At 47.8% G+C, this 23,561-nt stretch overlaps 2 protein-coding genes across 4 annotated transcripts in view; both read right to left on the reverse strand.

The window, feature by feature from the left end:
• foxk2a (forkhead box K2a) lies at positions 1–21,603 on the reverse strand. Of its 2 annotated transcripts, none has more exons than XM_079594344.1 (9): positions 20,852–21,603; positions 18,897–19,091; positions 14,776–14,917; positions 14,538–14,684; positions 10,709–10,902; positions 6,005–6,189; positions 4,547–4,789; positions 3,901–4,059; positions 1–1,242 (listed from the first exon to the last, which is right to left on the reverse strand). In XM_079594344.1, exons 1-9 carry the CDS (start codon positions 21,127–21,129, stop codon positions 1,097–1,099), a joined length of 1,689 nt encoding a protein of 562 aa, XP_079450470.1. In that variant the 5' UTR covers positions 21,130–21,603; the 3' UTR covers positions 1–1,096. The 2 variants fall into 2 exon arrangements, with proteins under 2 accessions (XP_079450470.1, XP_079450471.1); XM_079594345.1 differs by having other exon boundaries at positions 20,503–21,300.
• Positions 21,509–23,561, reverse strand: part of wdr45b (WD repeat domain 45B) — a 13,240-nt gene continuing 11,187 nt past the window's right edge. Inside the window, exons 9-11 of one of the 2 annotated variants that reach the window (XM_079594347.1) lie at positions 23,427–23,548; positions 22,172–23,326; positions 21,509–22,018 (exon numbers count right to left, since the gene is read on the reverse strand). In XM_079594347.1, coding sequence (XP_079450473.1) covers positions 23,220–23,326; positions 23,427–23,548 — 229 coding nt within the window. In that variant the 3' untranslated portion in view covers positions 21,509–22,018; positions 22,172–23,219. Of the gene's footprint in view, positions 22,019–22,171; positions 23,327–23,426; positions 23,549–23,561 lie in introns of those variants that run through there. The other variant, XM_079594346.1, reaches the window with a different exon arrangement.

Consider the following 23,561-nt stretch of genomic DNA (forward strand, 5'->3'; position numbering starts at 1 on the left):
TGAAGTTATGGAGCTTTAATTTAATTTATATAAAAAAAATGCATATACCCACTGAAGCTGAACAACATCTAGCACTTATTTCCTTGTGGAACACGTTCTATCCGTGTAGACTTTCAGTTGTTTGAACAGAATAAAATAATAATATTAACAGGCAGAGAACACAAACACAGCCAACGACATCTCGGATATAAAAAGGAAAACACGGGGAGGAAAGGAAATATTAGAAACGAAAGGTAAGTGCAGTAATGATTCCAATTGTATAAAATATGATTTAGCATTTTTTTCCTTCCATCTTTCGTCAGGAATGGGATCGGCACAGCACATTTACTCAACACGTTCATGCAGGATGATATATTTTAACAAAGTACAAATGGAAATATATCTATCTCAGGTTACTGGTTAAAATATGACAGAGGATGCGAGTAAACATCATTTTGATCTGATGTAAGAGAGCAACTCAAACCCTCAATAGTGTTTCTTTTTTCTGAAAAAATAAGAATGAAGTGAATACATTCATGTCCATGACCACAAGTCCACGTCTGACAGAATGGGAGCCGCCAGTTCTTGAGTATCTGTGCCTCGGGACACACACGATCCTGAAGTACACGCACGACAGAACACTGCATCTCTGCTGAAGACGGCATCGGCTGGACGAGGGCTAGCTGCCATGATTCTGAGGAGCCGCGAGCGCGCGGCGCTCCCGCGAGTGTGAAGCTGACCGGTCGAGCGGGTTGGCGAGTCCGCGCTGACCGTCAGCTCAATGTGAATGTTCAGGATCTCTGGGATGGAGAACACACGTCTGATACACATGCGTGACAACTACATAAACATGGACCCCGCCGCGGCCGCTTGCTCAGGGCTCAGGGTTCGTCCGCGGTCAGCCCGAGCTTCTCTGCTGGGTCACGCCAGACAGGAACAACAACACGCTTCATTCTGTGACTTCAAGTAGGCTATATGAGTGTGTGAGTGTGCATACATCTGTGAGTGGACCAGAACAGCTGCTCTCTTCAGCTCACCTCAGCACCTGGGCTTCAGGAACGGGTGACGAGGTGCCGGCGGGAGAACGGGTCGAGGTCAGAGGTCAGGAGACGATGGTCTAGTCGGCGTGGCTCTGCTGGGCTGGGATGGACTCGGTCTTGACCCGTTTGGGGTCGGGCTGCTGGTCCTGCTCTCCGTTCTGGCGTTTGGTGGGCAGGGACGCGGAGGCCGAGGCGTGCGTCGCTAGCATGTGCAGCGGACTCGCTGAGGACCAGACATTAGCATTAGCAAAGCGCTCCGCTGCATTAAAGGGAGAGTTCACCCAACAATGAAAATTAGCCCATGATTTACTCTCCCTCAAGCCATCCTCGGTGTGTGTGACACTTCTGTCAGACGAGCGCCGTAACGAGAACGATTAAAGTCGAGCACTCGGTTTAAAAAATCCTCGATTGCAATGAACCCGCGCCGAGTAACCGGCTAAACACCAGAAGTGGCGCATTCCAGTCAAGGATCCACGAACCCACTTTCACAAGATTCGTAACGCAACTCCTTTATAAATCTACGTCAGCACAGGAGAATACACGTGTTGTTGAATATGCGAATTGTTGTTCATGGCGATTTCCAAATAAAAGAGTAACCCTTGCACTGAGCAGACATGTGGTGATGTGCACATGATCTCGTTCAGGAACTACAGCGGCGGTTGCATCTCTATCCTACAGAAGCGAGCAAAGTGGACTGTGTTCCAACATTAAACCAGGATTGGGTCATCTAACCCGGCCGCTGGCGCTCTCTGCGTACTGTACATAAGTTATGTTTATATTCGTTTATATCATATATTTTACATGGTGTATTTTAACAGCGTTGTTCAATAAAACCCATGATTACTTTGATACTTTATTTGAATTAATAACTATTGCTTGTTATTATATATTTGTGTAACACTTTACAATAAGGTTTATTAGTTAACATTAATGTATTAACCAAGATGAACTAACAATGAACATTATCTACATTTGTAACTATATTTATTAATCTTTGTTAATGTTAGTTAATACAAATCCAGCTGTTCATTGTTCGTTCATGTTAGTTCACAGTACATTAATGTTAATAAATACAACCTTTTATTTTAATAATGTAATAGTAAATGTTGAAATTAATATTAACTAAGATTAATAAATGCTCTAGAAGTATTGTTCATTATTAGGATGTAAACTAAGGTAGTAAACTAATGTTAACTGATGAACCGTATTGTAAAGGGTTACCTGTATGTGTGGCCTATTTTAAGTCATTTTAAAGGCTTTTGTTCACTTGGATCTATTTTTATTTCCACAATTTTTATCTGATTACTCGATGGAATAATCAGTAGAATACTCGATTACTAAAATAATCGACAGCTACAGCCGTCTGTCAGACGAACACAATCAGAGTTATGTTAAAAATGTCCTGGCTCTTCCAAGCTTTATAATGGCACTGAGTCCATCAAAGTGCGTCTGTCCCTATTCTATGCACTTTCATGACGGATACCGTAAAACTTCAAATAATAGCCCGGGCTTTTATTTTCCCAAATCGCCGAACTGCACCGGCTTGTATTTGAGACCGGCTGATAGACGGAAAGCAGGACAGCAGGAGGTTCCCACATTATATTATGTTTTATTTATAATTCAAATGTGTTTAACGAATCAGTTAATGTAAGAATTAGCCGACTATATTACCGTATGTCTAAAGGGGGTCGGACACCGGACGAGAAGCGCAGCGCCGCGACTGACGACCACTCGAGGTATCGCACACCGGACGTGCACTGTGTCAGTTTATGGCCAGCAATATTGTTATGCTTAAGGACATTATGGAATTAAGATCATGTCTGTACTGTGTTATTGTACTGTACAATTAAATACAATCGTTGCTTAGTGTGCAGTCCGAATTAACCCAAGCTGTAAATACTGTAATAACCCAAGCTGTAAATACTGTAATAACCCAAGCTGTAAATGCTGTAATAACCCAAGCTGTAAATACTGTAATAACCCAAGCTGTAAATACTGTAATAACCCAAGCTGTAAATACTGTATTAACCCATGCTATAACCCAAGCTGTAAATACTGTAATAACCCAAGCTGTAAATACTGTAATAACCCAAGCTGTAAATACTGTAATAACCCAAGCTGTAAATACTGTAATAACCCAAGCTGTAAATACTGTATTAACCCAAGCTGTAAATACTGTAATAACCCATGCTATAACCCAAGCTGTAAATACTGTAATAACCCAAGCTGTAAATACTGTAATAACCCAAGCTGTAAATACTGTAATAACCCATGCTGTAACCCAAGCTGTAAATACTGTAATAACCCATGCTGTAACCCAAGCTGTAAATACTGTAATAACCCAAGCTGTAAATACTGTAATAACCCAAGCTGTAAATACTGTAATAACCCATGCTGTAACCCAAGCTGTAAATACTGTAATAACCCATGCTGTAACCCAAGCTGTAAATACTGTAATAACCCAAGCTGTAAATACTGTAATAACCCATGCTATAACCCAAGCTGTAAATACTGTAATAACCCATGCTGTAACCCAAGCTGTAAATACTGTAATAACCCAAGCTGTAAATACTGTAATAACCCATGCTATAACCCAAGCTGTAAATACTGTAATAACCCAAGCTGTAAATACTGTAATAACCCAAGCTGTAAATACTGTAATAACCCAAGCTGTAAATACTGCTATAACCCATGCTGTAAATACTGTAATAACCCAAGCTGTAAATACTGCTATAACCCATGCTGTAAATACTGTAATAACCCAAGCTGTAAATACTGCTATAACCCATGCTGTAAATACTGTAATAACCCAAGCTGTAAATACTGTAATAACCCAAGCTGTAACCCTTCCTGAAGGGTTAGTGATGTGAGAGATGCTCACCGGTGCTGCCGGAGCCCTGGACCGCTGAGACCACATGCGTCCCGTTCTGAGTGATGGCCTTGACCGGCAGCTGGTGCTGACCCACGATAGTGACCGTCTGCAGAACACGGGCCGTCCCGCCCAGAGACGCCGTGATGGAGGGAACCGGCTCCACTTTCACTGAGACACACGCAACACACAGCAATACAGAGGCTTTCTGATGAGTTATGATATTATACATCATACTCAGATACTTTCCACATAATAACTGGACAAAATATTGATGAGAGTTGAACAAAGCTTCCAGAAAACGGTTCAGCTAACAGCTTCAAACAAGGCGTAATAACAGTCATTCCATTAATTACACAAATTAAACCAAATAAATAGTTATTTGGACAAAACAATATTGATATGACTTGAAATGGTTTTAAAATTCTTAGCAGTTTATTCTTATAATCCATTACAGTGTCAATGACACGACAGCGATATTACAGTGACTGATACTGAAGCCTGAACTAGACAAAGATGGAAAGGGAGAGCGAGTTTCCAAATTGAAGGAAGCCGGACAAACACACACCCGGAAATCAGACCTCGGCCAATCAGAATCAAGTATTCCACAGAACTTCTGATATTCAGCCCTGTTATCACAGAGCTTCCGCACGCTCACCTTTAACCTCCTGGTGATCTCCGTTCTCACGCGCGGACACAACGCTGGTCTGGCTGAACACCGGTTGACCGGTGACGGTTGCCATGGACACCGCCGGGATCTGGTGCACCACATGCACCGTCTGCAGGGGCTGCTGGGACGCGGAGGACACCGGAGTAGCTACAGTGTAGGTCAGGGGCTTCAGGGTCTGAGGGAGCTGCCGCTGCACTGTGATGAGGACCGGCTGCGTGTTAAGAGGAGAACCTGTGGGACACACACACTCTGTGATGAGGACCGGCTGCGTGTTAAGAGGAGAACCTGTGGGACACACACACACTGTGATGAGGACCGGCTGCGTGTTAAGAGGAGAACCTGTGGGACACACACACACTGTGATGAGGACCGGCTGCGTGTTAAGAGGAGAACCTGTGGGACACACACACACTGTGATGAGGACCGGCTGCGTGTTAAGAGGAGAACCTGTGGGAGTAAACCAGGTCAGACCAGAGATGTTCACAATTCTTTAAGCTGGAGTCCTAGTCAAGTCTGGAGTCTTTATCACTGGAATCCGAGTCAAGTCTGGAGTCTTTATCTCCGGAGTCCCCGAGTCGAATCCAGTACTGGAGTCCGAGTCAAGTCCGGAGTCTTTATCACTGGAGTCCCCGAGTCGAGTCAAGTCTGGAGTCTTTATCACTGGAGTCCCCGAGTCAAGTCTGGAGTCTTTATCACTGGAATCCACGAGTCGAGTCAAGTCCGGAGTTTTTATCACTGGAGTCAGAGTCCAGTCCGGAATCCACGAGTCAAGTCCAGTCCGGAGTCTTTATTACTGGAGTCAGAGTCAAGTCCAGAGTCCCCGAGTCAAGTCCGGAGTCTTTACCACTGGAGTCCCAGTCGAGGCAAGTCTGGAGTCTTTATCACTGGAATCCACGAGTCGAGTCAAGTCCGGAGTCCCCGAGTCGAGTGCAGTCCGGAGTTTTTATCACTGGAGTCAGAGTCCAGTCCGGAATCCACGAGTCAAGTCCCCGAGTCTTTATCGCCGGAGTCCCCGAGTCCTCTCGGAGTGTCCCGTGTCCCCGAGTCGAGTCCCCGAGTCGAGTCCCCGAGTCGAGTCCCCGAGTCGAGTCCCCGAGTCGAGTCCCCGAGTCGAGTCCCCGAGTCGAGTCCCCGAGTCCCCGAGTCGAGTCCCCGAGTCGAGTCCCCGAGTCGAGTCCCCGAGTCGAGTCCCCGAGTCGAGTCCCCGAGTCGAGTCCCCGAGTCGAGTCCCCGAGTCGAGTCCCCGAGTCGAGTCCCCGAGTCGAGTCCCCGAGTCGAGTCCCCGAGTCGAGTCCCCGAGTCGAGTCCCCGAGTCAAGTCTGAGTCATGTCTGGAGTCTTTATCACTGGAGTCCGAGCTGTAGGCCTGAAACACACACACATTCACTCACACACTTCCTCTCCGGCTCTAGTGTCAGCAGCGGCTCAGCTCTATCCCTGCCGTTACCTGCAGTGTTCTGTGTGAAACAGGCCTCCTGGATGACTGCTAGTTTGGGCTGGATGGCCGGAGCCGGAGTGGGATCGGGGTCCATGGGAACAGGCGATCCTTCCCTGGATAAGCTTTCTGGAGTCTGAACGCCGCTGGAGTGGGCCGACAGCGCCCCGGTGTGGTTTGGAGATGCCGGAGCGCTCCTGACAGGGAGAGAGAGGAAAACTGATCTTAGCTTATTTATAGAGCAGTTAAAAACAGAGACGGTTGACCAATGTTCTGAACAATGATTTAAATAAGTTACAAATACAATTAAAAAAAAGTCACAGGCAGAAGATTAACAAAGTCATGCATTACAAAGAAGTCAAGTCAAGTCAAGAATATTTGTATAGCGAACAAAGAACATCAAGAGGATTAAAGAGAATAGATGCGCTTCCATTACTACTAGCACAACACGCTAGTAATTCGCTAGCCTGTTAACGCGCCGTCCGTGCGCTGTTATTTATTTCTCGCGTGCCTGCGCCTTTGAGTTCATCAAAAGCCCAAGTGAGTAAGAATCAGTCAACAAAAACGGCGAGTAATGACTTCTCCAGTGTCTGTTCCCTGAATTTGGAAATCCAAAAAACATCTAAACTTTTAATTGATTTAATTGATGTTCAACAAATAAAAACAGATATAATACGGATGAGCAAATGATAAAGCTTGGGTTGCTGAATATTCGATCTCTTACTCCAAAAGCGCTAATAGTTAATGATATGATTACAGATTATAACCTAGATGTGCTGTGTTTAACAGAAACCTGGCTAAAACCAAACGATTACATCGCTTTAAATGAGTCAACCCCACAAGATTACGGTTATAAACATGAACCTCGTCTGACACGCAAAGGAGGGGGTGTTGCTGTAATTTATAGTAATATTTTCAAAACCACTAAGAAATCTAGTTTTAAATATAATTCTTTTGAAGTGTTGGTGCTTAATGTAAAAATATCTCGTGTAAACGATAAATCACGTTTGAAAATTCTGCTGGCTACTGTATACAGGCCACCAGGGCACCATACAGACTTTATCAAAGAATTTGCGGACTTTCTATCAGAATTAGTATTGGCTGCAGATAAAGTACTAATTGTTGGTGACTTTAATATACACATAGATAATGAAAAAGATGCATTGGGATTGGCATTTAAAGACATTGTAAACTCAATTGGAGTTAGACAACACGTGTCAGGACCGACTTGCCGTAATCATACTCTAGATCTAATACTATCACATGGAATAGATGTTGATGCCGTTGAAATACTGCAGCAGAGCGATGACATCTCAGATCACTATCTAGTCTCGTGTAAATTACACTTAGCCAAGGCTGCAAAGCCGACTCCGTGTTATAAATATGTTAGACCGATCACTTCTGCCACTAAAGATTGCTTTATCAATAATCTTCCTAATCAGTTTCATCATCTCAGCATCCCGGATAGCTTAGAAGAACTTGATATTGCAACAAACTTTTAACTCTCTCTTTTCCAGCACTTTAGACACAGTTGCTCCGCTGCGCTTAAAGAAGATTAAAGAACATAGTCCAGAGCCGTGGCACAACGAGCACACACACACACACACACACACACTCACACACACACACACTCAGGCCCTTAAGAGAGCAGCCAGAAAAATGGAGCGCAACTGGAAGAAAACAAAACTAGAGGTGTTTCGGATTTCATGGAAGGAGAGCTCGATTGCTTACAGAGACTTTAAAAGCTGCTAGATCTGCTTATTTTTCAACCCTATTAGAAGAAAATAAACATAATCCTAGGTATTTATTTGAAACAGTGGCTAAACTAACGAAAAAGAAAGCTTCAAGCCCAGAACTTTCCAAGCAACACAGCAGTAATGACTTTATGAACTTCTTCACTTATAAGATCGATGCAACCGTCTAATACAGTATCGCATCAGGAAGTGCGTTGTAGTCTCCCTGAGGGAAAATTTGATTCATTCATTGCTATAGGAGAGGAAGAATTTAGCAAACTCGTCAAATCATCTAAATCGACAATGTGCATGTTAGACCCTATACCGACTAAGCTGCTGAAAGAGATGCTTCCAGATGTCATAGATCTTCTTCTTAATATCATTAATTCATCTTTGTCTCTAGGATACGTACCAAAAACCTTTAAGCTAGCTATGATTAAACCACTTGTTAAAAAAAGCAGCTTGATCCTACAGAATTAGTCAATTACAGGCCGATCTCGAATCTGCCTTTTCTGTCAAAGACACTAGAAAAAGCAGTATCCTCACAACTGTGTTCCTTTCTTGAAAGAAATGATATCTGCAAGGATTTTCAGTCCGGATTTAGACCGTACCATAGTACCGAGACAGCTCTCGTTAAGAGTCACACATGATTTGCTCTTATCATCCGATCGTGGTTGTATCTCTCTATTAGTATTACTGGATCTTAGTGCTGCATTTGACACCATTGACCACAACATCCTTTTAAATAGACTCGAACATTATGTTGGCATTAGTGGAATTGCACTAGCATGGTTTAAATCATACTTATCTGACCGTTATCAGTTTGTAGCAGTAAATGAAGAGATGTCTTATCAATCACAAGTTCAGTATGGCGTACCACAAGGCTCCGTACTAGGACCGCTGCTGTTCACTCTGTAAAACCACATTTTTCCATCTTAAAAATATATCTAAATTACGCCATATGCTCTCATTGACAAATGCGGAACAATTAGTTGATGCGTTCATGAGCTCAAGGCTAGATTATTGTAATGCTCTACTGGGTGGCTGCCCTGCACGCTTAACAAACAAACTACAGCTAGTTCAAAACGCAGCCGCTCGAGTTCTTACCAGAACCAGGAAGTATGACCATATTAGCCCCGTTCTGTCAACACTGCATTGGCTGCCTATTAAACATCGTATAAATGTTTAAATATTGCTGATTATTTACAAAGCACTAAATGGTTTAGCTCCGCAGTACTTGAGCGAGCTCTTAACGCATTATAGTCCTTCACGTCTACTGCCATCTCACAACTCCGGCCAGTTAATAATACCTAGAATATCAGAATCGACTGCCGGCGGTAGATCCTTTTCCTATTTAGCACCAAAACTCTGGAACAGTCTTCCTAACAGTGTCCGGGAAGCAGACACACTCTGTCAGTTCAAAGCTAGATTACAGACACATCTCTTCGGCCTAGCATTCACATAACACATTATAGACTTCTATAACTCAATGTTAGGCTGCATAGATTAGGTCAGCCGGAACTGGGAACACTTCCCTTAAATCCTGATGTACTCGTTACATCATAAGAAGAATGGCATCTACGCTAATTTTAGTGTCTTTGTTTATCCCGAGGTTTTCCCGCAGTCCGCCGGATCCAGGCCGTATCCAGATCTGAGGAAGGACCTTCGCCTGGATCCAATGACAGCGCAGCGCTGAAGTGTCCACTAGCCTCTCCCTGTGGAGGATCCCTTTACCACTCTACAGATTACCACTCCAGTGACTAAACAGTGCGAATATTATTATCATAGTTTCCCAGAGAGCAAAAAAGTAATTCTAAAGTAGAAATTAGCCTATACATCATATCAGTGTTAACGAAATGCAACGGTTACAAATTTGACATTCAAAATGTAATTAACAGCAGCTGTGCCGCGAACAGCCAGTCAGCAAACAAGCATTCTTAAATTATTTTCAATGGAGAACATTAACAGGGAAAAAGCAGAATGATTTATTTGAACTTTCGAATTCGAACTTTCAAAATTGATTTGAAAATGAGTGTGAGGCCTGTGCTCTGCTCTTTACTGCGGGTTGCAGACGTTAGTTTCAGCCGTACTGCGCCTGAGGCGTGCAAGTCCACGCGATTGCGCTACTTAGACTGCATGTGGATGTGACAAGAATAAACATATGAAAAATTAAATTATTATTGTTTTATTAAATATTTTTAACTATCTTTAGTTATTAAACTAAAGATATTTATCTTTTAACTATTAAACTATCCAAGCAGCATTTCGCGCTGAGATATGACGGCTGAATTAATACATTACCAAAATGTGATTACAGAATATATTTAAATTATTCATCAAATTGTCATTTTCTCCTTACAGTCTTGCGAGTTAACAATAATGCCTGACCAGTAAATTTCTTGGTGAACAAAGAAAACATTTTGGCATTATGTAAAAAATGTAAAAGTTTTACCTTATAATATAAATAGAATTTAGTTTAATTGTAAAATTCGTCGCCACAATATATGTGGTTCTTAAGTCAATACTTTTTTTAAATGGCTTGCCAACTTTCCATTCCTCCGCTGCGTGTAGATTAAAAAGTACGTCGAGACAAACTGTAAGTTGTCTTGAGAAAGCCGGACCAGATAGTTTGAAGACGTGATTCTAGTCAGCGCTGGATTCTTGCCTCCGGATTAATGTCAGCGTGGAACGTTTCTGAGCATGGGAATGCTGATTCTAGTCAGTGCTGGAGCGCTGGTCTATGACTGGAAAATAATAGAATCGTTGCAAAAGAAACGATACATAGCTTACATGTTGCATTAAACTGGCAGATCTTAGAATGTTGTAGGCAATTATTTTGCAAGTAATTACATGTTTAATCTGGTCTTGCCTGGATCTGTAAACTCTGAACGCCCCCATGAACATCTGAAAGCCCCCCTTTCAAAAATCTAGCTTCCAACATCTAATAAACACACTGTCATGGGTTACAGTAAACCCGGATCACCTGGATGACAGCGGGCCGAGCGGAGTCCGGAAGCAGGGAACGCCACGAGGCCGGCGCTTACGAAACGCCTGTTCGACGAGCTTCCCCTCGGATGAGGGATCTATCCTCCAGAACGAGCCTTTTCCCGGCTCCTCCTGGGATCGGGGGACTTTGATGAAATAGCGGTTTAAGGACAGATTGTGACGAATCGAGTTCTGGAAGAGAAATATGAGACAGAATGGTTAAGGGTCAAAAGATCGGAATCTGATTTGAGACAGTAATGATGAAGCCAATAAACGACATCACTGACGCTCGTTTCCCTCCTGCGCGTCAGGGTTACTCCTTTGTCTGTTTTTCACTCTCCACCCTTTTAGTTCAGTTTTACCTTTATTGTCATTGCATGGTATACATGAAATTTGACAGCTCTCATAGAAAACAAACTGTATTCATCCATATTACCCACATAAAAACAATTTAAAACAATAAAAATAGCTTAAAGTGTCTTGTGCATGTTGTTCGAACAATATTGCATACATGTCCACATACTGTGGGAGGACAGAGGCACGGCAGAGGGAATTCAGCTCAATAATGGCTGTTGGGTAAAAACGGTTTCTGAATCTGGAAGTGCGAGTCTTTAGAGCCAGAAGGCAGTAGTGCAAACAGATCATGAGGGAGGAGTGCTGTTCTTAATGACAGTAGATGCTCTGTTGCAGCAGCGAAGCCTGTACATCTCCTCTAGGGGGGGCAGTGGAAGTCCAATGATCTTCTGTGAGGTTTGTATGACCCTCTGCAGTGCAGCTCTTTCAGCCGTTGGACAGTTTCCATACCAGACAGCCATACGTTAATATGCTTTTTACCGTGCACTGGTAGAAGGACTTCCGCAGTCTGGCAGAGAGATGGGCCCTCGTCAAAGCTCTGAGGAAGTGAAGTCTCTGTTGGGCTTTTTTTAACCAGGGCAAGCGTTACCGGTCCACTTGAGGTCCTCACAGAGACACCCAAAGCTGGACACTCTCTCCACCTCCTCACCCCGTATGTCCAGTGGCTGAAGCTCCCCCCGGTGTCGCCTGAACTCTATTATTAGCTCCTTTGTCTTCTTGATGTTAAGAGACAAGTTGATATTTGCACACCACTCAACCAATCTACATGCCTCGTCTCTGTGGGCCGCCGCCTCGTCTCTGTGGGCCGCCGCCTCGTCTCTGTGGGCCGCCGCCTCGTCTCTGTGGGCCGCCCCGTCTCTCCAGACACTGAACACTTGAACTGACCCAGACACTGTACAGACCCAGACGGCGAGCACATGACCCGAGCCAGACGCCGAACCGACCCAGACGGCGAGCACATGACCCGACCCAGACACTGAACACAGGAACTGACCCAGACACTGAACCGAACCAGGCGGCGAGCACATGACCCAACCCAGACACTGAACACAGGAACTGACCCAGACACTGAACCGAACCAGGCGGCGAGCACATGACCCGACCCAGACACTGAACACAGGAACTGACCCAGACACTGAACCGAACCAGGCGGCGAACACATGACCCGACCCAGACGCCGAACCGACCCAGACGCCGAGCACATGACCCGACCCAGACACTGAACCGACCCAGACGGCGAGCACATGACCCGACCCAGACGCCGAACCGACCCAGACGCCGAGCACATGACCCGACCCAGACACTGACCCGACCCAGACACTGAACACAGGAACTGACCCAGACACTGAACCGAACCAGGCGGCGAGTACATGACCAAACCCAGACGCCGAACCGACCCAGACGCCGAGCACATGACCCGACCCAGACACTGACCCGACCCAGACACTGAACACAGGAACTGACCCAGACACTGAACCGAACCAGGCGGCGAGCACATGACCCGACCCAGACGCCGAACCGACCCAGACGCCGAGCACATGACCCGACCCAGACACTGACCCGACCCAGACACTGAACACAGGAACTGACCCAGACACTGAACCGAACCAGGCGGCGAGTACATGACCAAACCCAGACGCCGAACCGACACTGAACACACGAACCGACCCGGACACTGAACACACGAACCGACCCGGACACTGAACACACAAACCGACCCAGACACTGAACACACAGAAGAGCCAATGGACACTGAACCGACCCGGACACTGAACCGACCCGGACACTGTACACATGACCCGACCCAGACACTGAACACACGAACCGACCCGGACACTGAACCGAACCAGGCGGCGAGTACATGACCAAACCCAGACGCCGAACCGACACTGAACACACGAACCGACCCGGACACTGAACACACAAACCGACCCGGACACTGAACACACGAACCGACCCAGACACTGAACACACAGAAGAGCCAATGGACACTGAACCGACCCGGACACTGAACCGACCCGGACACTGAACACACAGAAGAGCCAATGGACACTGAACCGACCCGGACACTGAACCGACCCGGACACTGAACACATAGAAGAGCCGATGGACACTGAACTGACCCGGACACTGAACACATGAACCGACCCGGACACTGAACACACAGAAGAGCCGATGGACACTGAACCGACCCGGACACTGAACACATGAACCGACCCGGACACTGTACAGACCCAGACGCCAAACCGACCCAGACGGCGAGCACATGACCCGACCCAGACACTGAACACAGGAACTGACCCAGACACTGAACCGACCCGGACACTGAACCGACCCGGACACTGAACCGACCCGGACACTGAACACATAGAAGAGCCGATGGACACTGAACCGACCCGGACACTGAACACATGAACCGACCCGGACACTGAACACATGAACCGACCCGGACACTGAACACACAGAAGAGCCGATGGACACTGAACCGACCCGGACACTGAACACATGAACCGACCCGGACACTGAACACATGAACCGACCCGGACACTGTACAGACCCAGACGCCGAGGACATGACCCGAGCCAGACGCCAAACCGACCCAGACGGCGAGCACATGACCCGACCCAGACACTGAACACAGGAACTGACCCAGACACTGAACCGACCCGGACACTGAACCGACCCGGACACTGAACCGACCCGGACACTGAACCGACCCGGACACTGAACACACAGAAGAGCCGATGGACACTGAACCGACCCGGACACTGAACACATGAACCGACCCAGACACTGTACAGACCCAGACGCCGAGGACATGACCCGAGCCAGACGCCGAACCGACCCAGACGGCGAGCACATGACCCGACCCAGACACTGAACACAGGAACTGACCCAGACACTGAACCGAACCAGGCGGCGAGTACATGACCAAACCCAGACGCCGAACCGACACTGAACACACGAACCGACCCGGACACTGAACACACGAACCGACCCGGACACTGAACACACGAACCGACCCGGACACTGAACACACGAACCGACCCGGACACTGAACACACGAACCGACCCGGACACTGAACACACGAACCGACCCGGACACTGAACCGACCCGGACACTGAACCGACCCGGACACTGAACCGACCCGGACACTGAACCGACCCGGACACTGAACCGACCCGGACACTGAACCGACCCAGACACTGAACCGACCCGGACACTGAACCGACCCGGACACTGAACCGACCCGGACACTGAACCGACCCGGACACTGAACCGACCCGGACACTGAACACACAGAAGAGCCGATGGACACTGAACCGACCCGGACACTGAACACACAGAAGAGCCGATGGACACTGAACCGACCCGGAGACTGAACCGACCCGGACACTGAACACACAGAAGAGCCGATGGACACTGAACCGACCCGGACACTGAACACACAGAAGAGCCGATGGACACTCACCTGCCAGCCCTTGTCTGCTGTCCTGTAATACGGATAGTTCTTGGTGATGTGTGTGTATATCCCGTTCAGTGTGAGCTGCTTGTCTCCTGCCATCGTGATGGCCTGAACGATGAGCTGAGCGTACGAGTACGGGGGCTTGGAGTCGTCCTGTTAAACACAAGAACAACACGTTACCGGCAGATCTGAGAGCACTGATGAACGAGACATCACTGGAGGGAGAAATAACATGCGCTATTACTTTCGGACTGTCTCCTCCGGAAGCTTCCTTGTCGTTCTCGGATTGGGAGTTTTCATTGATGAGCTCCGCTGTGAGGCCGCGGCTAATCTTATAGCTGGAGAGACCCGCTCCTCGCGGACTCGACGGACACGAGTTAGCAGCGCTGAGGAAACATGACATATGCAGAATTCAGTAAATTCGTGCTTTAAAAATATGCTAATGATGATAAGTAGTGCTGTGCAATTGATCGTGACTGATTTTCGATTTGCCGCAGTGCTTTCGTTCCTCCTTAAGCCAAACTTTACATCCAAATCAGCCAAATAAATGAGTTGTGAAATGAAGTCCACTGTTGCTGAAGTGCAGGATGTTCCTGATCTTTAAAAAGACGCTGTTCTCCCAGCGCTTCTCCGAGACTGAGCCAAACGCGCACGAGCAAACTATACTGTGGGCCTCGGATCCGCGCCTAAACGCTCAAACAACCCACACGAAACTGTCGAAACGCCGGTTTAGAGAGTATCCTCGTAAACGCAGTCGTGGCGTCTTCAGTGTAAACCGTTGAGAGAGAAACAGTTTATCGGATCCATCGGATCAGTGCAGCTCTTAAAGGGATAGTTCACCCAAAAATAAAAATTCTGTCATAATTTACTCACCCTCAAGTTGTTTCAAACCTGTATGAGTTTCTTTCTTCTGTTGAACACAAAAGAAGATATTTTGAAGAATGTTGGTGACCAGACAGTTGCTGGACCCCATTGACTTCCATAGTATCTTTTTTTTCCTACTATAGAAGTCAATGGGGTCCAGCAACTGTCTGTTCACCAACATTCTTCAAAATATCTTCTTGATAACGTGCGCACTGTGGTCGTTGAAAGCAGCGCGGATTGATAGAAACGGAAAGAAAATAGTGCAGATTAAAACTGAGGTATGAATTTTGTCTGGAGTGTTTTTTGTGATGTAAATTAATCAAGCTTTGAAACGCGAATCATTTTTTTACTTAAAAACGCACAGTTTTGTGGCCCCGGAAACTAACCAGGACTACTTTCTTGAAAAACTTCCAGCGGCCAGAACTCTGACCAGCGAGGTGACCCCAGAGTGGGTCCGTGTGTATGCACTATAGTGCTGGTAAGGATTGCATACAACCTCATGTCTTAAATGGGCGAACTAACCCTTTAAGGTTACGGGTTACGGTTCTGACCTGATGGTGCCGGTGGGAGACGGGAGTGGACTCATCAGGGTTAAGGTTACGGGTTACGGTTCTGACCTGATGGTGCCGGTGGGAGACGGGAGTGGACTCATCAGGGTTAAGGTTACGGGTTACGGTTCTGACCTGATGGTGCCGGTGGGAGACGGGAGTGGACTCATCAGGGTTAAGGTTACGGGTTACGGTTCTGACCTGATGGTGCCGGTGGGAGATGGGAGTGGACTCATCAGGGTTAAAGGTAACGGTTCTGACCTGATGGTGCCGGTGGGAGACGGGAGTGGACTCATCAGGGTTAAGGTTACGGTTCTGACCTGATGGTGCCGGTGGGAGACGGGAGTGGACTCATCAGGGTTAAAGGTAACGGTTCTGACCTGATGGTGCCGGTGGGAGACGGGAGTGGACTCATCAGGGTTAAGGTTACGGGTTACGGTTCTGACCTGATGGTGCCGGTGGGAGACGGGAGTGGACTCATCAGGGTTAAGGTTACGGTTCTGACCTGATGGTGCCGGTGGGAGACGGGAGTGGACTCATCAGGGTTAAAGGTAACGGTTCTGACCTGATGGTGCCGGTGGGAGACGGGAGTGGACTCATCAGGGTTAAGGTTACGGTTCTGACCTGATAGTGCCGGTGGGAGACGGGAGTGGACTCATCAGGGTTAAGGTTACGGGTTACGGTTCTGACCTGATGGTGCCGGTGGGAGACGGGAGTGGACTCATCAGGGTTACGGGTTACGGTTCTGACCTGATGGTGCCGGTGGGAGACGGGAGTGGACTCATCAGGGTTAAAGGTAACGGTTCTGACCTGATGGTGCCGGTGGGAGATGGGAGTGGACTCATCAGGGTTAAGGTTACGGGTTACGGTTCTGACCTGATGGTGCCGGTGGGAGACGGGAGTGGACTCATCAGGGTTAAGGTTACGGTTCTGACCTGATGGTGCCGGTGGGAGATGGGAGTGGACTCATCAGGGTTAAGGTTACGGGTTACGGTTCTGACCTGATGGTGCCGGTGGGAGATGGGAGTGGACTCATCAGGGTTAAGGTTACGGTTCTGACCTGATGGTGCCGGTGGGAGACGGGAGTGGACTCATCAGGGTTAAGGTTACGGGTTACGGTTCTGACCTGATGGTGCCGGTGGGAGACGGGAGTGGACTCATCAGGGTTACGGGTTACGGTTCTGACCTGATGGTGCCGGTGGGAGACGGGAGTGGACTCATCAGGGTTAAGGTTACGGGTTACGGTTCTGACCTGATGGTGCCGGTGGGAGACGGGAGTGGACTCATCAGGGTTAAGGTTACGGTTCTGACCTGATGGTGCCGGTAGGAGACGGGAGTGGACTCATCAGGGTTAAAGGTTACGGTTCTGACCTGATGGTGCCGGTAGGAGACGGGAGTGGACTCATCAGGGTTAAAGGTTACGGTTCTGACCTGATGGTGCCGGTGGGAGATGGGAGTGGACTCATCAGGGTTAAAGGTTACGGTTCTGACCTGATGGTGCCGGTGGGAGATGGGAGTGGACTCATCAGGGTTAAAGGTTACGGTTCTGACCTGATGGTGCCGGTGGGAGATGGGAGTGGACTCATCAGGGTTAAAGGTTACGGTTCTGACCTGATGGTGCCGGTGGGAGACGGGAGTGGACTCATCAGGGTTAAAGGTTACGGTTCTGACCTGATGGTGCCGGTGGGAGACGGGAGTGAACTCATCAGGGTTAAGGTTACGGTTCTGACCTGATGGTGCCGGTGGGAGACGGGAGTGAACTCATCAGGGTTACGGGTTACGGTTCTGACCTGATGGTGCCGGTGGGAGACGGGAGTGGACTCATCAGGGTTAAGGTTACGGTTCTGACCTGATGGTGCCGGTGGGAGACGGGAGTGGACTCATCAGGGTTAAAGGTAACGGTTCTGACCTGATGGTGCCGGTGGGAGACGGGAGTGGACTCATCAGGGTTAAGGTTACGGTTCTGACCTGATGGTGCCGGTGGGAGACGGGAGTGGACTCATCAGGGTTAAAGGTAACGGTTCTGACCTGATGGTGCCGGTGGGAGACGGGAGTGGACTCATCAGGGTTAAGGTTACGGTTCTGACCTGATGGTGCCGGTGGGAGACGGGAGTGGACTCATCAGGGTTAAGGTTACGGGTTACGGTTCTGACCTGATGGTGCCGGTGGGAGACGGGAGTGGACTCATCAGGGTTAAAGGTAACGGTTCTGACCTGATGGTGCCGGTGGGAGATGGGAGTGGACTCATCAGGGTTAAGGTTACGGGTTACGGTTCTGACCTGATGGTGCCGGTGGGAGACGGGAGTGGACTCATCAGGGTTAAGGTTACGGTTCTGACCTGATGGTGCCGGTGGGAGATGGGAGTGGACTCATCAGGGTTAAGGTTACGGGTTACGGTTCTGACCTGATGGTGCCGGTGGGAGATGGGAGTGGACTCATCAGGGTTAAGGTTACGGTTCTGACCTGATGGTGCCGGTGGGAGACGGGAGTGGACTCATCAGGGTTAAGGTTACGGGTTACGGTTCTGACCTGATGGTGCCGGTGGGAGACGGGAGTGGACTCATCAGGGTTAAAGGTTACGGTTCTGATCTGATGGTGCCGGTGGGAGACGGGAGTGGACTCATCAGGGTTAAGGTTACGGTTCTGACCTGATGGTGCCGGTAGGAGACGGGAGTGGACTCATCAGGGTTAAAGGTTACGGTTCTGACCTGATGGTGCCGGTGGGAGATGGGAGTGGACTCATCAGGGTTAAAGGTTACGGTTCTGACCTGATGGTGCCGGTGGGAGACGGGAGTGGACTCATCAGGGTTAAGGTTACGGTTCTGACCTGATGGTGCCGGTGGGAGATGGGAGTGGACTCATCAGGGTTAAGGTTACGGGTTACGGTTCTGACCTGATGGTGCCGGTGGGAGATGGGAGTGGACTCATCAGGGTTAAAGGTTACGGTTCTGACCTGATGGTGCCGGTGGGAGACGGGAGTGGACTCATCAGGTGTGCGATGTTGTCGGGAATGTTGATGGTCAGCGGGGAGATCTGGGGCTGGACCGCTTTGATGGGAGACTCCGGGGCGTTCCTGCGCTCCCTCCTGTCGCTGGACAGGGCCGTAAACGTAATTTTGATATTTGTGCTGGGAAATCGGAAAGTGCACCTGCAAAACAGCAAACGAGAGTTGGTGATTTCATCCTATTACACAAGTGGCATTTTTCAAGTAAATATCCATGAAAATCAAACGCACAGATGTTGATAAACAATCAGCAACAGTAGAGCCGGGTTATATACAGGTGAAACTCGAAAAATATGAATATCGCGCTTCATTTCAACTTAAAAGGTGAAACTAATATATTATATAGACTCATTACATGCAATGCACAGTGAGATATTTCAAGCCTTTGTTATAATTTTGATGATTATGGCTTACAGCTTATGAAAACCCAAAATTCAAAATCTCAGAAAATTAGAATATTACATGAAATCAATAAAAAAACGGATTTTAAATACAGAAATTATGGCCCTCTGAAAAGTATAATCATGCATATGTACTCAGGACTTGGTTTGGGCCGCGTTTGCATGAGTGAGTGTCTCAGTGCGGCGTGGACGCTGTCGGCCGGCGGCCCTGCGGAGGGGTTGTGGAGACCAGCGCTCTTCTGTCTCCTGGCAATGCCCAGAGTCTCTGTGGGGTTCAGGTCAGGCCAGTTTGCTGGCCACAGTAATCCCATGGTCATTGAACCAGGTGTTGGCTCTTTTGGCCGTGTGGGCAGGTGCAAGTCCTGCTGGAAAAGGAAATCCGCATCTCCATAAAGCTCGTCTGCTGAAGGAAGCATGAAGTGCTCTGAAACGTCCTGGTGGACGGCAGCGTTGACTCTGGACGTAATAAAGCACAGTGGACAACACCAGCAGACGACATGGCTCCCCAAACCAACCCAGACTGTGGAAACTTCTGGCCTTGGTCTCCAAATGAGATGAAAAATTTGCTCTCATCAGAAAAGAGGATCTGGTCCCCTGTGCTTTATTAAGTCCAGACTCAGCGCTGCCGTCTACCAGGACACTTCAGAGCACTTCATGCTTCCTTTAAAATCCTTTTCTTGATTGATTTCATGTAATATTCTAATTTTCTAAGATGACGAATTTGGGGTTTTCATAAGCTGTAAGCCACAATCATAAAAATTCTAACAAATAAAGGCTTGAAATATCTCACTTTGCATGTAATGAGTCTATATATTAGTTTCACCTTTTAAGTTGAATTACTGAAATAAATGAACTTTAGCACCATATTCTAATTTATCGAGCATCACCTTTATGGACACCAGATTGGCCTGATTACATGACTCATGTTTCATCAGATATATTTATATATATATGAATCCTGGCACACCCTTCAATGAACTTTGTGTGATGTTAAACGCTTCCGCTAACCATAAACTCAGTGGCATTAATAGCTCTATCTTTATGATCTGAGGTGCAGCTGATTTAATACAGACCCTCTGCACCAATAAAACATAAAAACACATCGTCTAAATAAAGATGGAATAAGAAGAAATGTAAACAAATGGTGGTCCTACCTCCACATGCATGCCATTAAAGGCAAGGTCGAAACATGTCGTTAATAAAGTTTGATTACATTAGATATACACGATATATTCCCATAATCATTCATTAGTGTGCATTTAAATATGAATCGCATTAACCAGGCTATTAATTGTGACTACTCCTTTAGTCATTTTATGAATGGGTCCAGTGTGCGTCAGATGTGGGTCAACTAAAAGGTCATCGGGACTGAATGAAGCCCGACACACTGACACTATATTCGTCTGTCATGCTTTAAAATACGCTGCCGTGTTTAGTGTGCACAGACGGAGACCGCGAGCTTGTCATAATCAACACGTGCCGAAACACAACAAACGCGTTTACACTCGGGGAAGCTGCAGCGGGGGCGCGCCTCGCCTCTGGAACACGCCGTCCACGAACACGCCGTTCTTGCCGAGGCACCGCAGGTAGAAGTCCCCGTTCCCCGAGCCGTCCTCCCCGGCGGAGAACACCTCCAGGTGCCGGCGGGAGATGAAGCTCGAGTGGCCCATGCTGACGTCCACGGAGCCCTGGGACGAGTTCCGGCCCACGGTGACCGAGCGCTTCTTCATCAGATACTCGAACTCTCGGCCCTCGAGCCGGGCGACAACCGAGCCCGCCATCTTTACTCTCTGGACCGGGACTGGGCACTGTAGACAGAAGGAGCGGGCGGCCGTGTGTCGGTCGGGAGGCCCGGTTGCAGAATTTAGTGGGGGGGTCGAATTAAAGGATGAGAAATAAATAAGCAGGAACGCGGCAGCCCGGGGACAGCGGCTCCAACCCACCGCCGCGACAAGAGAACGAGAAAACCAGCAACCCTACCAAACAAACCGAGGAGGCGGGGCTAGCGTGACTGACAGCCGCCGCGACCAATCGCTCTGCAGATCTCGAGGAGCAAACTGCAACCAGCCAATCAGCAGCGAGCGCGTGTGGGGTCGGCGGTTGGTTGCACTGTGAGCAGCTGACACGCATGTAGTGTGTGTGTGTGTGTGTGTGTGTGTGTGTGTGTGTGTGTGTGTGTGTGTGTGTGTGTGTGTGTGTGTGTGTGTGTGTGTGTGTGGGAGAAGTCACTGAGTTCGGCTGCTGCGGACATCAGACGCTTTACACTGCAATGATGGTTTTACTAAAGAGATATAATGATCCACTCATCTCCACATGACTTTGGTGGCCATGGCAATAAATGTGTTGTAAATATGTTTGCGGAAACTATTTAAAACACCTTGTTTAGTTCTAGAGTCTGCTCTGGGTAATGAAGCCGGTGTCCTGCTGCTTCATAGAACACAGATAATGTTGCATTACTGACTGAATAGTGTTGCATTATTGTCCTGTCATCATCTCTGTCAAGCTGCTTTGAAACAATCTGTGTAAATAAAGCTGACTTGACTGGAGATAAACAAACCATCATGGAGGTAAAATATGCATTATTAATTTTGCCACGTTCCTCAAAATGATAATAGAGAGAGAAGATGCTCATAAAAGAGTCCTGAAATCACTCACTCTCACACACTCACTCTCACACACTCTCACACACACACTCTCACACACACACTCTCACACACACACACTCTCACACACACACACTCTCACACACACACACACACACACACACTCTCACACACACACACACTCTCACACACACACACTCTCACACACACACACTCTCACACACACACACACACACACACACACACACACACACACACACACACCTGTCCACCAAGAGAAGAGTGATTCCCGGACACGGGCTGCTTCCGCTCTGCGACCCGAACCCTGCTCGCTACGGTCAGCTGTGGCATGAAGGATTTGGCATTCCTAATAGTTTACAATCGTCTTTAATTTGTCATATGATACTGAATTCTGTGCGCATCATCTTACATCATCTTCATGAAATTATGCGTATCACTTGCACGTTATCAATGACAAAAGCATCAAATGAGTAACAAAATAGCTTATAGATACATGTCAGAGAACGGGTATAAGAATGAAGACAATCAAACGTAACCCTGGTCTTCGGGAGACGGGACTGGGCACTTCTGGTTCAGCGCATTCGTCTCGAACAGAATTAAGAGTTTACAATCTACAAACATTTAACCTTTTAAAGTAGCAGTGTAGTTACTCTGGGTTAATTTGGGGAAAAGCTGATCATTTTATTTGAACCCATTAGGAGTGTAAATGTGGAGTAAATCTGTCACGTTTCTCGTGTGATAATTACTGAAGCCTTTACACTGACAGGATATTAATCAGATTTCCTTAAAGAAAGAAAAGTATTGCATTACATGAAATGAGGAGCACACACGTACACCAAAAAATGTCTGTTTTGTTATACTAGTCTATATAATATGTAGTTACGTGATTTTTAATCTGGTGTTCTTACAGCAAGAAAAACAATATCGAACACTAACAAATAGTTTGCAAATACATAGTGTGAATGATGCAGAGTTACGGAGGCACTCCTACATTAGATCAGTCAGGGGCCGGTCGTCCTCCGGCCGAGGACGCTTAAAATCCCACGGAAGACGTTTAAAAAAGGCTGAAAGTTCCTTTCGAAGAGCAAGGTTTCCCTCGCCACTCGCCCTGCAGCTCCAGTCCTCGAGCCAGAGAGAGACAGTGTTTCGAGTGTTTGGTTCTCCCGCTCGCCTGTGTGGCGCTCGTCCTCAAGCCCGCCGGAGTCCGTCCGCATCCGAGACTCTGGTAAAGTGAAGTAGTGCTGCGCTCAGATCTTCTCGTCCGTCATCTCCAGGAACTGCGCGTACACGTCCCTCGAACACTCGCCCTTCTGGTTAAACAGGAACTTGTAGTAGCTGCCGTCCGAGCAGATCGCTGGAGGAGTCGGGGGTCAGGGGTCAGGGGTCAGAGTTCAGTTATGGGGTCAGAGTTCAGTTATAGAGTAATAAGAGCTGAGGAGTGAGGTGTGCTTTACCGATCACAGCGTTGGGCTCGGTCCCGAAGGCACACACGCAGGGAGAACCGGACGGCACCTGGAACTTCGAGAAACTCCACTTGGAGCTGAAATACTTGGGCAGAAAACTGGCCGACGCCAGGCTGTGAGGAGGAG

This window comes from Phoxinus phoxinus (assembly GCF_949152265.1).
Source record: "Phoxinus phoxinus genome assembly, chromosome: 21".
NCBI classification, from domain to species: domain Eukaryota; kingdom Metazoa; phylum Chordata; class Actinopteri; order Cypriniformes; family Leuciscidae; genus Phoxinus; species Phoxinus phoxinus.